At 38.1% G+C, this 14,060-nt stretch overlaps 1 protein-coding gene across 5 annotated transcripts in view; it reads left to right on the forward strand.

Moving 5' to 3' along the window:
• KLHL13 (kelch like family member 13) overlaps positions 1 to 14,060 on the forward strand; it is a 202,625-nt gene that overhangs the window by 117,301 nt on the left and 71,264 nt on the right. For 2 of the 5 annotated variants that reach the window (XM_075538214.1, XM_075538215.1), the window contains exon 3: positions 4,647 to 4,712. The exons of 2 other annotated variants lie outside the window; for them this stretch is intronic. In XM_075538214.1, the coding sequence (XP_075394329.1) occupies positions 4,647 to 4,712 (66 nt within the window). Of the gene's footprint in view, positions 1 to 2,849; positions 2,943 to 4,646; positions 4,713 to 14,060 lie in introns of those variants that run through there. One more of the 5 variants, XM_075538216.1, reaches the window with a different exon arrangement.

Here is a 14,060-nt window from a genome sequence, read left to right on the forward strand (position 1 = left end):
ACAAATATAATGACTCATCTAGCATACTTTGAGAACCCATGATCTTTTTTCCTTTTAAAACTCTTAGATGAACTTTTGTAAATTTGCATATAATTCCTTCTTCTGGTGGAAATATTATATGATTGTTGTTATTGCTTTTTATGCCCAACCTGAAGAAAATCTAAGCAAGTGGGCGCATGACCAGTTTTCCATAAAAGGAAATAAGAAAATGGTCTGACTTCTTTTTCTTTGTTCCAACATTCTTGGTACTGTTTATATATCACTTTAAAATATTCTTATGAGGACCTGATGGGTTCACTCATTTTTATAGCCTTCCAAATTCCAGTCCTTCTTGAAGGTTCCTTGGGGAAAGGTGGCACACATCCAGAATCATATTTCCCATTTGGGGGAGGGTATCTTTCTCCCTTTACAAGTTAGTGGAAAGGAAAGTGGTCAGTTTTTACTCATCATCAACAAGAAGGCAGGGTTTAGACAGTGTTTATCTTGTACATTTTTAAGAGATTTTTCGAGAATATTTTCAAGAATTAACTGTTCTTTGAAATTACTGGCTGAATCCTCTAAACCCACTGTAGCATAAATTGTTTGACTAAGATGAAAAGATTTTTTTATCATCTACAAAAAGGAAAACATAAAAGCTGTTTTTGCATCATGACGTCAATCTGAGAGCCTACATACCAAGGAGAAGAAAAGCTGAATGTCAACTGCTGGACCCACTTTGATGCCGAGCATAATGGGATTCTATAGGGAGATAACACTAATTACTCCCAGGGACGTGAGGTTTTCTGATGAAGCTTCTTGTCGTAGCTTAATCTCCCAACTCACATCACTAAGGCATTTCAACAAACTCTTTCTGCTTACATGTAGATATCGTCCCATAATCGCCCATCCTGGGAGATTCTCTACCTTGTCAATCCGATCTTCTACCTGCACACTCCCATCTCTTTTGGAGGCCTTTATTGTTTATTGTATGGACTTTCAGTTACATTCTTTTGATTTACGGCAAGCAATAAAATATAATCACAGTTTTCTTTCTCGGCTTACCGCTCTATTTTCCCAACATCCTGAAGCATCATCCCACTACTTTATCATCAGTTCTCTGCCATTTTCAAACCAGGGATATAGTGCATAGTGCTAACAATGTTGCATAGTAATGCAGGATTACTGCTCAACACACGTCCAGCTCTCTTCACAATTCATATATTCTGTACAGATGTGGTGATAGTGCAAAGCATTGCTAAGATTGGTGTTTCTGTGCAGTCTGGGCAGCTGCACTTTGTTAGTCTCGCTTACCCTGACAGTCTAGTGTAATCTTTGCTTCAGTGCCATGGTTTTACTACTTTGTTCTACTTTTGGGGCAAAGGATTAAAAAAAAACCCCTTGAACATGTGTGATAGGCTTTAAGAAAAGTGCCAAGAAGTTCTCATGGAAGGTGTTTTATATATAATTTTAATATAGACTCAATTTAGCAGGAAAATATCCCAGAGAATGGAATGGAATTTGAGTAGGAGCAAGGAGGACAGGTTGAGTTCAGAACACTCAAGAGTGAGAGAGGCTTCGTGGTAGTGGCACCTGAGGCACAAATGCGGGGATAAGTAAAGCAAGTTTACGAGACAGAGGGGGAAGTTGGTGCTATAGCGTACTAAGACAGTACACTGGATGAGTAGGTGGGGGCAGCTTCTAATGAGTTCTAAGTGACAGGTTCTAAAAATTGATTACTTGTTTGGTTGCATGCTTGCTTGCTTGAAATCTCTGATAGAGCCATACATTCGACAAATGGCTTCTCATTGCCTGTGGGATGCACACAAACACCTTCATGGACATATCAGGTCTTCTGAGATTTTGTGTCTGCACACATTAAAAACGACTCCTCTCGATGCTATGCACTCTAAACTCTTCCTAGCCATATGGAGAGGTTTCCCAACCCCCACCATGTTGTTCTCCCTCAACTCTGGATGCCTCTGCATGGACTATTTGCCTATAGTTCACTTCCCAAAGGTCTCCTTTGTGTCCTGCTCCAGAAGGATTTTCATTATACCTGTGTTGTTGTTGACTTGGACAGATGCTACTAAAGCTTCTATACCATATTTTGTACTATCACTGTACTTCTCTCTGTTTCCCTTGCTTTCACTAGGAGCAATGGATTGTATCTTATTCACCTTTATAATCACACCCCTCAGCGCAGTGTCTAACAATCAAGTCATAACATTTCTTGCATGACATATTTGTGGACATCTTATTTCCGTCAGGTATACTGTTATTTCCAGAGAGTCATCTAAAATCAATTTGATTGACTGAATTGGGAGAAGCCGGAAACCAGTTATGCAGCTTTTTGTTGTTGTTTTTCAATAGCTCATTTTGTTTCAAAAATGAAAACCGAACGTAGAGATTGGATTCCTGACAAATCACCAAAGATGAAAGGATAAAATTGAATGACTAGGAACCAGGGGGCAAGGAGCAGAAGGAGTCAAAGATAGTGAAGATTTCAGAGAATATGAAAATAGCAGGCGACTCTCAGGTAAACATGTTTTCACCAGGTCAGAGCTCCTGCTGCTGGTGTCGATCTTTGCCTGACCCCAATTCTCCGCTGACGATGCGATGAACACGTTGTTCCTACGCAGTTTAATGGCTCTCTAATCTTCATATCTGATTAGGAGTTTAGATATGAAATATAAATAGTTCAACCACGCTGACTACAATTCCTTATCAAGGGAAGGTGTGCAGCGCATAGCTTTTTGAATGCATAAAGCCTGCTTCTGCTTTTGAGAGCTAAAATTGAAGTGTTATACCAGCCAGAGGCACTGGGGTGCGCTACTATGTAACAGAGCCTAGCTGTGCATCACAGCTCTTAACTTTAAAACTCCAGAGAATTTGATGAGAGAGGGATCCACAAGAACATGACAAATGATGAGAGTTCAAACCTTAAGAGAAAAATGGGCTTATTGGTAAGAGACCTTCTTTTTCCTTTACTTAACTGCTGTTATTTTTTCATTAAAAGAGCAAGCCTGTAATTTGCACTTGTGGCTGTGAAGCGGTATACAGAAATCAATGTTATATGAATTGTAGAATTCAGGAGACATATTGGTAACCATACAGAAATCCTAGGAAGCATGTGTACGGCGTGTTCTTTTTCTTATTAAAAAGTAGCTCAGAAAATGTTGCTTTATTTCAGATTGGGCTAGAGGTTTATTTCTATAGCTTAAATGTATTGCAGGTTAAAAAAGATGTTTATATTTTTTAAAAGTTAAAATAAAAAACAGTGACTTATGCAGAGATAGATACTTTCACTCAGTTACCAGAAGGTGGCACACCAGATTCTCCTTAAATACACAAAGAAAAGAGAGAATAGTAATGGGGATAGAAAATAAGCTGTCTTTAAAGGTATTTTAATGTATATTAAAACAAGGAAGTCATATAATTGTTATTTATTTGGTGAAGTTGCCCTCCGTGCTAAAACTTGGCAAGTGTGCATTTAACCCATGGTAGCTTTTGGCGATTCAAAAATTGTCCCTTTTATGTACATCGCATTTTAGAAGTCGACTTGGAAATAATATTGTCATTAAGGGGACGCTATCCTGAGTTTCGTATGCCAAACAAGAAGTGAAATACTTGACATGTACCTTGAGCATATAGAGTCATTGGATTTAGGATAACATTTTAAGATGAGGTCTTTTTCAAAGTCCTTTAGAAGATACTGTTAGGCTGTGACTTTGATTTTAGTTGTGACTTTAATAATTCAATAGTGCTTATGAAATGACCCAGAAAAAAACAAAATAGTTCATTTGGAAGAAAGGGCTAGATAAAGGGAAATTTTTACTTCTTGGCAGCTAATAACAAACAGGAATGAAGTCAATGTAAATAAATCCCATTTTGTGCTCCTAGTTCTCAAACATCTGCCAGCATACTTTAATTTGTTAAGAGAGTTGACAGTGTTTCCGTAGTAGCCTCTATTTTTAAAACTGCATTCCCCAAACTGTGTGTGTTCCATGTTGCCTTTTGTATTTGCCCAAAGGAGTTCAACGTGTGACAGACCTTCACAAAACTAACATCTCCTGGTTAGAAAACAGTGCATCTATTTATATGTTTTTATTAATTACACACAGTATGAAAATAAGAAAATTGGTAGTAAATGAACCTAGAAGAACATTAGCCATCTGCTCTCCGAAAGCTGTAATGTGTGTCATGTGCTTTCAGGTTTTTATGGCAAAACAATATATCAACAAAGAATTGACCTTTATAGCTTTTTAAGGGGGAGAGGAGAGGGGAAAAAGAAAAGAAAAGCTAGAAATGACAAAGCATTCCAAGGGCTGAGTATATATTTACTGGTCTCCTTGGGTCCAAATTTGGGCTGGTTTAGTCTGTTAGATCAACTGCCAATAAATATTTTATTTAATGTCAATATTTATTCCATATTTTATTAAATATAAAGAGAGCTTCCAAAGAAGAATCTTAATGACTTTCTAGTTAAGGTTTGGTCCTTTTTCAAGAATTAATTTAGGTATTAATTATTTTCTTAACAGTTCAGGGTTTTTAAAGTAGAGTTTTATTAATTTATAGCTAAATATTTGGGGGGGTATGCTTTGGAAAATCTAAACTAAATACAATAGTGCCACAATTAACCAGATTTTTTTTTTACACTCCACTTTTAGGAGACGGAGGCAATTGTCTTTAAAACAAGCCGATTTCAAGGATATATTCAAAAAATCAACTTCAGGGTATGTCCAGGGGTCTACACTTTTGCTACCTTTCTGTCAATGATGATTTGTTTTCATAAAAAGACCCTGAGGTATCAGAAGACATTCTATCATCAAAGAAAGTTTCAATGATGTCTAGGGTACTGGCTTTATTAAGACCACAAAATGAAAAGATAGTAATGGTTGCTATTGTTGTTAAAAATATCACCCATCATCATAGTGTGCTCTATGTGTTTCATTGTGCTTTTGCAAACCTAAGTTCACTTGGTTTTCATAACACTGTTAGGAAATGGGCAAAGGGAACTGGCATTTTCCGTTTTGTGGATAAAGGAGAAGAACAATGGAAATCACAAGGCTAATCTGTGCCAGAGCAGTAACCAAACTACAGGTGTCTGAAGTGTTTAGCTCTGCCCTTCTGTATTCTACCTCATGGAAGGAGTTTGAAGCAGGTTTTCAACTTTTAAAATCTGTACTGCGCTATCAACATATTTTATACAGCCTTTGTTTTCTCAGTGCTGTACCTCACAATCTCCCCTTTTGTATCTGTCTGTCTGTTTGTCTCTGTGACTATTTATCGGCCAGCTGGAGACCTTGCATTCAGACTCACCCAGACCTGGAAGGATCTGGAGTGTGGGAGAGCAAGATAATGGCATTGGGCTGTACAGATTGACCACCGGTGCCTGGAGGAGTAGCTTTTGTGTGAAAGCTTGGAAATAGGCTGGTGATAGAATGGGGAGGGGGACTTTTTTAATGAAGTGAGGGGAAGAAAGGAGGGGGGAATCACATCAGGCCTCAGTAACAGTATTAGCAATTAGAAGCCACAGGGAGGGTGGTGAGCAGGCCTTAGTGATGAGCTGCAAGAAGGCCAGGGACTGAGAGAGAAAACGGAAGCAAGGACTAACAACCTTGACTTTAAAGCTGAGTTTCGGAGGCACTTGTTCAAATTGCAGAATCCTGGCCTTACCCCAGACGTCTACATTTTTAACATTCACCCCATGTGATTTTTGTGCATACTCAAGTTTGTGCCTTAAAGGGAGAGGGCTTGTATTTTGGAGAGTAAAGAAAATAACTGCTTTCTCTCCATAGCATCTGCATTCCATGTCAAAGGTAGCCACTAGCGCGAGGGAAGGTGGGGAGGAAGGACAGGCAAGGGTGAAGAGTGACAGCTATGACTTGCACACCGTGCTGTAACCACATATAAAGAACATCCTAATAACAGAATTATGGTGATCGTAAGGTATTTATAAAAGCCCATTGGGGGGAAAAAAGCCCATAGGAATCATTTTAGACTCTTGAAAATGGTAAAGGATAAAAAGATTTCCATCAAAAGTTGAAAAATGCGTAAATGTTGGGATCTTTTAAAAGCTATCCTCTTTAAATTGCTTTCACGTCAAAGTAATTAAAAAAAATCGAGACAACCAGGTTACCAAGAGTCCTGGATGGTTAAGGACTTATGGTAGCAGTGTCTTTATGCTCATGATATTTTCATATGTGAATATACAGTCTGCTGAATTAGAATACAAGGGCATTGTGGCCAGAGAAAATGTGTTATGTTGTTTACTTGTCACATTTAGCAAAGTCATTATTTCTCCATACTTACTGATCATTGAAACAATTCAGCAAGCACCTACTCTCCGGGTTCTGGACCAGTGGGTTGATTGAGTTCAGTGTTTGTGAAGTTCAGGAAGTCTCGCTTACACTGTTGGTAATGACTCATAAATTGAGGCGGCCACAATAGAAACACATGCATCTTGGTTGACACGTCTGAAAGCATGGTCCTAAATAATACACTTGGTAAACTTGGTTTCATCTTGCGCGTGTCAGTGTAGGTTCAGCCTTGCTCCCACTCTTCCCTCTTTGAGACACAAGGTATGTGTTCTGTGCTTTTTAAATTTGAATCTCAAAATGTGGCATTTTTGAAACCCCCTAAATGTTAATATGACTGCAAATTAAATCAAATGTAAATGATTAATGACTGACTGAACAGTGTCATAGGAATTCAGACAAAAATGGTCAGACCTTATAATAGAAAACTCCTAAAAATGCTCAATATTGCCTCTGACTTAGATCAAACCACAGAAAGAAGGGATGAATCAAAGTATGCTAGGCAGAAGGAAAATATATTTTACTAAAGAATGACATAGTTTCAGAATTTTTAAAACAAGTAATTGGCTACTTAAGACATTATTTGATTTTGAAGATATTAAACCATTCTGAACTTATTGTTTACAGTAGAGAGCTTTAGTAAAGCAGTCAGAAACCCCTATATTAAACTACATCTAACTTAAGTCTAAGGAACTGGAGTAGTGCTGTTAGGTAAGGATTGATGGGCTAACAATAAGGTAAGTGGTTCAAAGCCACCAGCTGTTCTAAGGGAGAAAGATTAGATTGTCTGCTCCATAAAGGGTCTCAGAAACCCTTTAGAATGTTGCGATGAGTTGTAATCAACTTGATGACAGTGGGTTTGTTTGATTAGCTTAAACATAGGGTCAATCCAGAAGATGAATTCCATTTTTATTCCTTCATATCAAAACCATATTTACCCTAGTTAATAATGTAGCATGAGATAAGAAGAGGTTCCCATCCCACCCCTCATTTGGATAGCCATTGGCTCCAATGGTGGTAAAGTTAGTTATAGCACTAAAAGTATATTGTGGTTAGAGTTCAACTTATAAAAAAATTAGATACAAGGGGGTACCCCCCAAACCCAGATTTTTGACCTCTAAAGCTATGTATTTAAATAATTATTTTTTTATAAAACAACCTTATCACCTTCAAAGTATTCTCCATTACACTTAATACATTTGTCAAATCTGTGATTCCATTCTTGGAAACATTTTTCAAACTCATCTGTTTGGATAGCTGACAACAGCTTTTTTTTTTAATTCACCTCTTCTACATTGTCAAATCACTGTCCTTTCATGTCTCTCTTCATTCACGGAAGCGAAAAGGAGGGAGGTCAGGTGAGTAAGGTGCGTGGGGCATGCTGTTTTTAGCCAAAAACTGTCACACTGCGATGGCTGCATGAGCGGGTGCATTGTCTGATGGCAAAACCAGTTCTCTGTCTGCCACAAATCAGGGGCCTTTTTTTGGTCACACACTCCTCTGCAATCATTTCAGAACCTCTAAATAGAAAGCTTGATCAACAGTCTGACCTACTCAAACAAAATTAAAATTAACAAGTCAACATTTCCATCTGTGAACAAGGTTTGTCATCAATGGACATTTCATCATTTTTTGAAATGAGGAAACCACTCATACACTTGAGTTTTTCCCACAGCGCTGTCCTGGAAAGCTGTGTTCAACGTCACATCAGTTCCTGCAGCATTTTTTTCGAGCAGGAAACACAATTTCTCTTACATTGGCCACCACAAAAAAAAAAAAAATGAGGTTGGAGCGAAACTGCTTTCATAAAAAACTTTGCTGTGAACAAAGAGAACTTTCCCAGGTGACACTACTTGGATCGGTAACTTAGAGGAAGTTGCTCAGATGCTCACACCTAGTACGAAAAATACCTACTATGAAAGCTCCAACCAGTGGAACATTTTGCCATTTTTTCGGATCCAATGATGGTTTTATATTATAGGATTTTCATTTAATTGCTAAATTTATTTTGCAGCTACAGTCATTTTAAATGACACACTTTTACCACATCCTTGGCAATTTCCACCATAGTGCAGTGGTTATGCGTCTGGCTGAGATCCCCATGGTGGAAAGTTCAAAACCAGCAGCCACTACTCTGTAGGAGAAAGACTAGGCTCAAGGGGGCACTGTAAGTCAGCTTTGACTCCATGGTTGTGAGTAATGTTTTTTTATAGGTTTTAAAACTTATTTTGAAAAAAAGCAAAACAAAACTTATTTTGTAAGAACTAATAATGACCAAGAAGAAAAATTCTAAGGTAGAAAATGAGAAAAATCTCAGTTTATGAAAATAGAGATATTGATTGGGCAACTCTGAAAATCCCTTGGGCCCAACCAGTGGAGGAAAATATTGTTTCTATACACTGCACCTTTAGGAAAACTGTTAAAGGTGTTATGGTTATAAATCACAAGGTTCAAGTGTAAAATTTAATCTTTGTTGATGTGTAGGCTTTCTCCTTTCATTCTAGAGTCACACTGTTTTCAGTCATCAATATTATTTATGGATGTCTGTTTAGGGATCTAAAGCTTTAAGGATTTAGAATAGGAAGTAATTTACAAAGCAATCAAACCTAAAAAGAACCTATTTTCCTGGTGGTGTAGTGGTTGCCCATTCGGGTGTAATCTGCTCTGCAGGAGAAAGGCGGACTTTCTATTCCTACAGGGTAACTGTGATTCGGCACCGACTCAATAACAGTGAGTTTGGAATTTGGTATTTCATGGGAAATTTTAAGTAATTCTTTGTAATCTTGGTGAATCATTAGAGTTAGATTACCATGGGGATAACCATTTCTAGTTATTTTATTCTGATTATAAATATTTGTAACCAAGATAGTCATACACTAAGGGAAAGGAAGCATGAGGCACCCAGGTAATCAAAATTTCTTGCTCTAACATTTATAGTGCCTATGTTACTGCCACAATTACTCTGTCAATGAAATTGTAGAAATTTTTCTTCAAAACAGCAGCCCTATTTCATTATTTTGATCTGGGATGCTGTGAAATAAATCTCTATATAGCAATCTAAAGATGTTTTCCATGGTCTCAATTTTTTGTAAAAGAATAGGTATTTCTGAAAGAATATAAAACATAGCAAAAGTTTAAATTTTTTTGCTAGCATGCTTTTTGGTTGATATATGATGCGCTTATTGCTGAAAAGATTTTCAGCGGTCGTAAATAAACCATGTTTATGTTGCTTACTCTTATTAAAATAGTGCAGGTCTTAAGAAAAATACAGACTGCAGTATTGCTTCATGTAGATTTTATAGTTTGTTTCTCTATTTGATGTTGCCACAGTTAAGACAAAGTAGTGAAACGATTTCAAAAGTTTATATGAATATCTCTTTTAGTCAGCGAGGCCATATTTTAAACCTCTCGTTTAGTGTACACTGTACAATGTAAGTCATTTTTTATTTTGGTAGCTATGATTTTATTCTTCAGGAGAAAGATGTGGCAGTCTGCTTTCTGAATGGTTTACAGTCTTGGAAACACTGAGGCAGATCTCTTATGCTCTAGAACAGTGGTTCTCAACCTTCCCAATGCCGTGACCCTTTAATACAGTTCCTCATGTTGTGGTGACCCCCAACCATAAAATTCATTTTGGTACTGTTATGAATTGGGCGACCCTTGTGAAAGGGTTGTTTGACCCCAAAAGGGGTCGCGAACCACAGGTTAAGAACCACTGCTCTATAGGGTTGCTATGAGTTGCAATAAAGCCCATGACAGTGCTTTGTTTCTGATGCAGATTTAATGTACAAGAAGATCAGAAAATCTAACAAAGGCGTGACTCTTATTTACTCAAGGTTATGTAAGAAGATGCTTAGAAAGTTGCTGAGAGCTGACAATCTTTCTTTGAGTGAGGGGGATGGGAGCAGGAATTTTTTTCCTCAGCATAATCCTTCATCACTACATGGAACGCATTTCTTTCATTTCAGAAATAGTGTGTTGGGGGTGGATTTTCTTCAGCATATACTTATTTTAGCAAGATAATGTGCAGTTATCCCTAAAATTAAGGAGCCTTGGTCGTGCTGCCAGTTAAGTGTTCAGCTGTAAACTACAACATTGGAAGTTCAAACCTGCCATGGGAGAAAGAGTTACGGCCCTGGAAAACGTAGACAGAATTGTCTCAATGCCAGCGGGAGTGGAGAATGTGTACATTTAATTATTTTTACTTTAAGGCCTTTAAAGCCTAAGTTGATCAAGGAACAGGTAGATATTCGTCTTCCTTGAACTCTGCTTTTAGTCCTAGCAGATTCAATGACAGTGCTTATTCAATGTTCCAGGATGTACCCCGGCCTCGGTGAGATAGCTTGTAAAGCTGAGTTTCCATCAACTCAACGGGTACTTTTGAGTACTTGCTGTTGTGCTAAGAATGGTGCTTAGTTAAGAGTGTGTTTGTGCATCTCAGCCCGCAAGGTGGTTACAATCTACTTGGTCATTATGCGGGACAAATGACAAAAAAAGACCTACATGCCAAGTCCTCCTGGAACAAACTGGAAACAGAAACTAAATTAGCTGGGATTGTGAGGGGAAGTCAGGGATTTCTTCTCAAAGGAGGGGGATGAATCTGACAAGGACATGTCAGGGCACAGTAATAGTTAAATACTTTTAGTGGAACATTAGGTATATTATCATTATTGGTGATGATAAGCTGTCTCAATATATTGATTTTGAAAAATAACTTAAAAATGATAACGTAGACTGAGGTAGCTAAATGGTATCTATTTACAAATCATTGATTCTTCTTCCTCCTTGGTACAAACAAATACTGGCTTAGAGTTTAAGGCAATTTCAAATCCATGGAAATACTTAAGAATTGATTTCATTTCTGGGTCTGATAGATGTAGTGCCTTCACAGTAGGTCTGCAAGGCCATGTGGATTTGGAAATCGTATATGAAAAACTCAAAATTGTCTGCCCCCACCTTCTGCAAAGAAGAGAGCCACGCAATGATAGCTTTTACCATAAAATAAGGCACAATTTTCTGACTCTCCTAATCAGTTCCTTCTTTTCTCAGCTTTAGTGGATGCTAGGAGTAATCCAAATCTGTGGACCATTGGCTCCCCACCACCTGAATTGTTCCTGTTCTCTCCTTCGTCCCTCTGCCAACCCTGCTCCTCTCTTTGCCCCAGAAGCTCCTTCATCCGACCTCTGTACTAAAAAGTGCCCTACCCGTCTCAAGAACTAGTGCCGCTGTGGAGTTCCATTTTCCTTCCAGTCAGTCTCCATTCTGCTTTGCCATTTCCTCTGCTGGTCCTCTTCTCCAGTGGCTCTTGCCTCATCACAGCTAGCCCCCCCTTTAAACTTAGTACCCTTCCTATTTTATGACAGTAGTAAACATGGGGAAAGTGCCATCCTTCATATTAATGACCTCTGCCATTTTGGTATTTGTAATTCTAAATGTGTATGTATGAAGGAATATGTACCTGGAAAACAATTGTATAGGGAAAGAAGTAGACATAATCTTAACTCAAGGCATCATCCTAGCTACAGCAGTATGTGACTTACTGTGTCCTTTGGGGGGACGCGATGGAGTCACACAGTTGTCATGGAAGTTGACACATGAGAAGTTGTCTGTAAGAGATGAAATGATGACTTCCCAATGTAGATATCTTTGAGAAACATCCGAGGTTTTTCATTTTGCACTTAGTAAGACTGTATATCTGAATATTTAATTAGGAATATTGACTGCATTTGATATTTAATTTTAGGAAACAAATACGAGTTATATAGGAGATACAGTGTATAGAATCTCTGGTACCCTAGTGGGTTGTGCATTGGACTTCTAACCACAATATCCACAATTCAAGCTCACCAGCCGCTCCCTGGGAGGAAGATGAGGTTTTTGCTCTGGAAAGCATTAACTGTCACTGAAACCTACAAGGGGCAGTTTCTATTCTGTCCCGTTAGGGATATGATGAGTCAGGATCCACTTGATGGCAGTGAAAGCATTATTTTTTTCTTAGTGGGTGTGTATTCATAAATATGTACAGTTCTATTTTTATAATTAAGAGGAAAGCTGAAGCTGACCACCTATTTAAAGATTCGATGGTCAGAAACCCACAACGGCAGTTCCACCCTGTCCGAGAAGTTGGCTATGATTTGGAATCGACTCAGTAGCAGTGAGAATATATTTAGAATTTTGGTCTGCTATCCAGAAGTTAACATTATTTCTGTGTATTTCAAAGGGTTTAACAGCCCTCCTTGGTCAACATCTAAGTACTTTTGCTGATTGGGAGAACATAAACAGCATACAATTTGGCGTGATTTGCTGTCTTGATGGAGCGACATAAACAACATGGATAGTTGAAATTAGACTTAAGAGATATTGTCAAAATGGAAAAGATTACATAGTGCCTACTCAAAAAAACTATGAGTAATGCTTTAAAACTTTATCTGTACCTACCATTAAATTAACTAAAGTTGTAAGGAAAAGGTAGGTCAGTTCTTAGGGCATAACAGAAAAAAATTAGCAATTTGCTTTACACGACATGAGCCAATTTATCTAAGTAAGCGGTACTGATGACTAAGTAGAAAATCAACACGTTAACGTTTATTCTGAAGCTATTCAGGGATATTTCCCTTGAGAAAATCATAGGTATATTTTACTGTTCTCACCCTGTGACTGACATAAGTCTTGCTTTTATTCTTCTTGATTTTTTGCAATGCTTTCTGGAAGTAGTGTGTGGGAAATGATTCTTTCTGAGGTGTTTTGGTCCTTGTGCTTATGTTCGAGTGTACAGAGAGTTGCCGTTCTTGTTCTTTCAATCCCACTGAGACATGTACAGGATGCGGTCCACTTCATATGGAAACATGCATCTGATGGACCATTCTTATTCACACGAGGGACAGTAGGGGTTCCAGAAAAGAATTATTGGACCAGAGGAAAGAGACGTGATTTCATATTCTAGTTAGGCCACTAACAAACAATGTGACATTGGGCACGGTAACTTCTGTGAGCTTCAGGGATTTGATTTGTTTGTTTTCATCTGTACAATAAGGGTGCTGAGCACAATAGTTAATACGAGGTCTAGATGTTCTAACAATCTCTTTCTACATTGGGAGCCAAGGAATTCTGTGTCGTAAGCTTTGCCCCAAACGGACTAAATTTTAGGGCGTTGTCCTTTGTTATTACAGCAGTGAACGTTTCATTTCACATGTATTTTAAGTAATTCATTAATGTTCATAAAATTCTTCGAGGAGCTTTTGTGTATATGGCATTTCCATCTTATTATATGTAGTTGTCCAGAAATGGAAGGTGTGTTCTCTGTTAATGAAATCACCATTTCTTATGACGTGACAGAGGGTTTTTTGACACTTACCAGTCTAAAACGTTAAAGTAGTTGGACTTTGAGTCTGCATAGAATTATATTTGAAATATCATGTCTAATAATTTTCTTCCCTGTTTCCTGTAAGTCCTACCTCTTAATTCCCAAATGTAGTTGTAGTTAGGCGTCACAGTTGCTATTGAAGACTCTGAGGATTGGTAAAATCATATTAATGTGAACTAGGTGATTTTGTATTTGGGATGTTTTTACTTGACGGAAATTTTTTCCCCCGAAACTATATTTGAGGAATGGCGTGGTTAAGCCCACGGAGGTGAAAAGTTTATTTTATGAACCATATTTCTCTACTTCGGCATGAAGTCTTGATTCAGTAGTCAAGTGCTACGAAAGGTTGGCGGTTCAGACCCCTCCAGAGGCTCCACAGGAGACCGACGTGGTGATCTCTC

This window comes from Tenrec ecaudatus, chromosome X (assembly GCF_050624435.1).
Source record: "Tenrec ecaudatus isolate mTenEca1 chromosome X, mTenEca1.hap1, whole genome shotgun sequence".
NCBI lineage: Eukaryota > Metazoa > Chordata > Mammalia > Afrosoricida > Tenrecidae > Tenrec > Tenrec ecaudatus.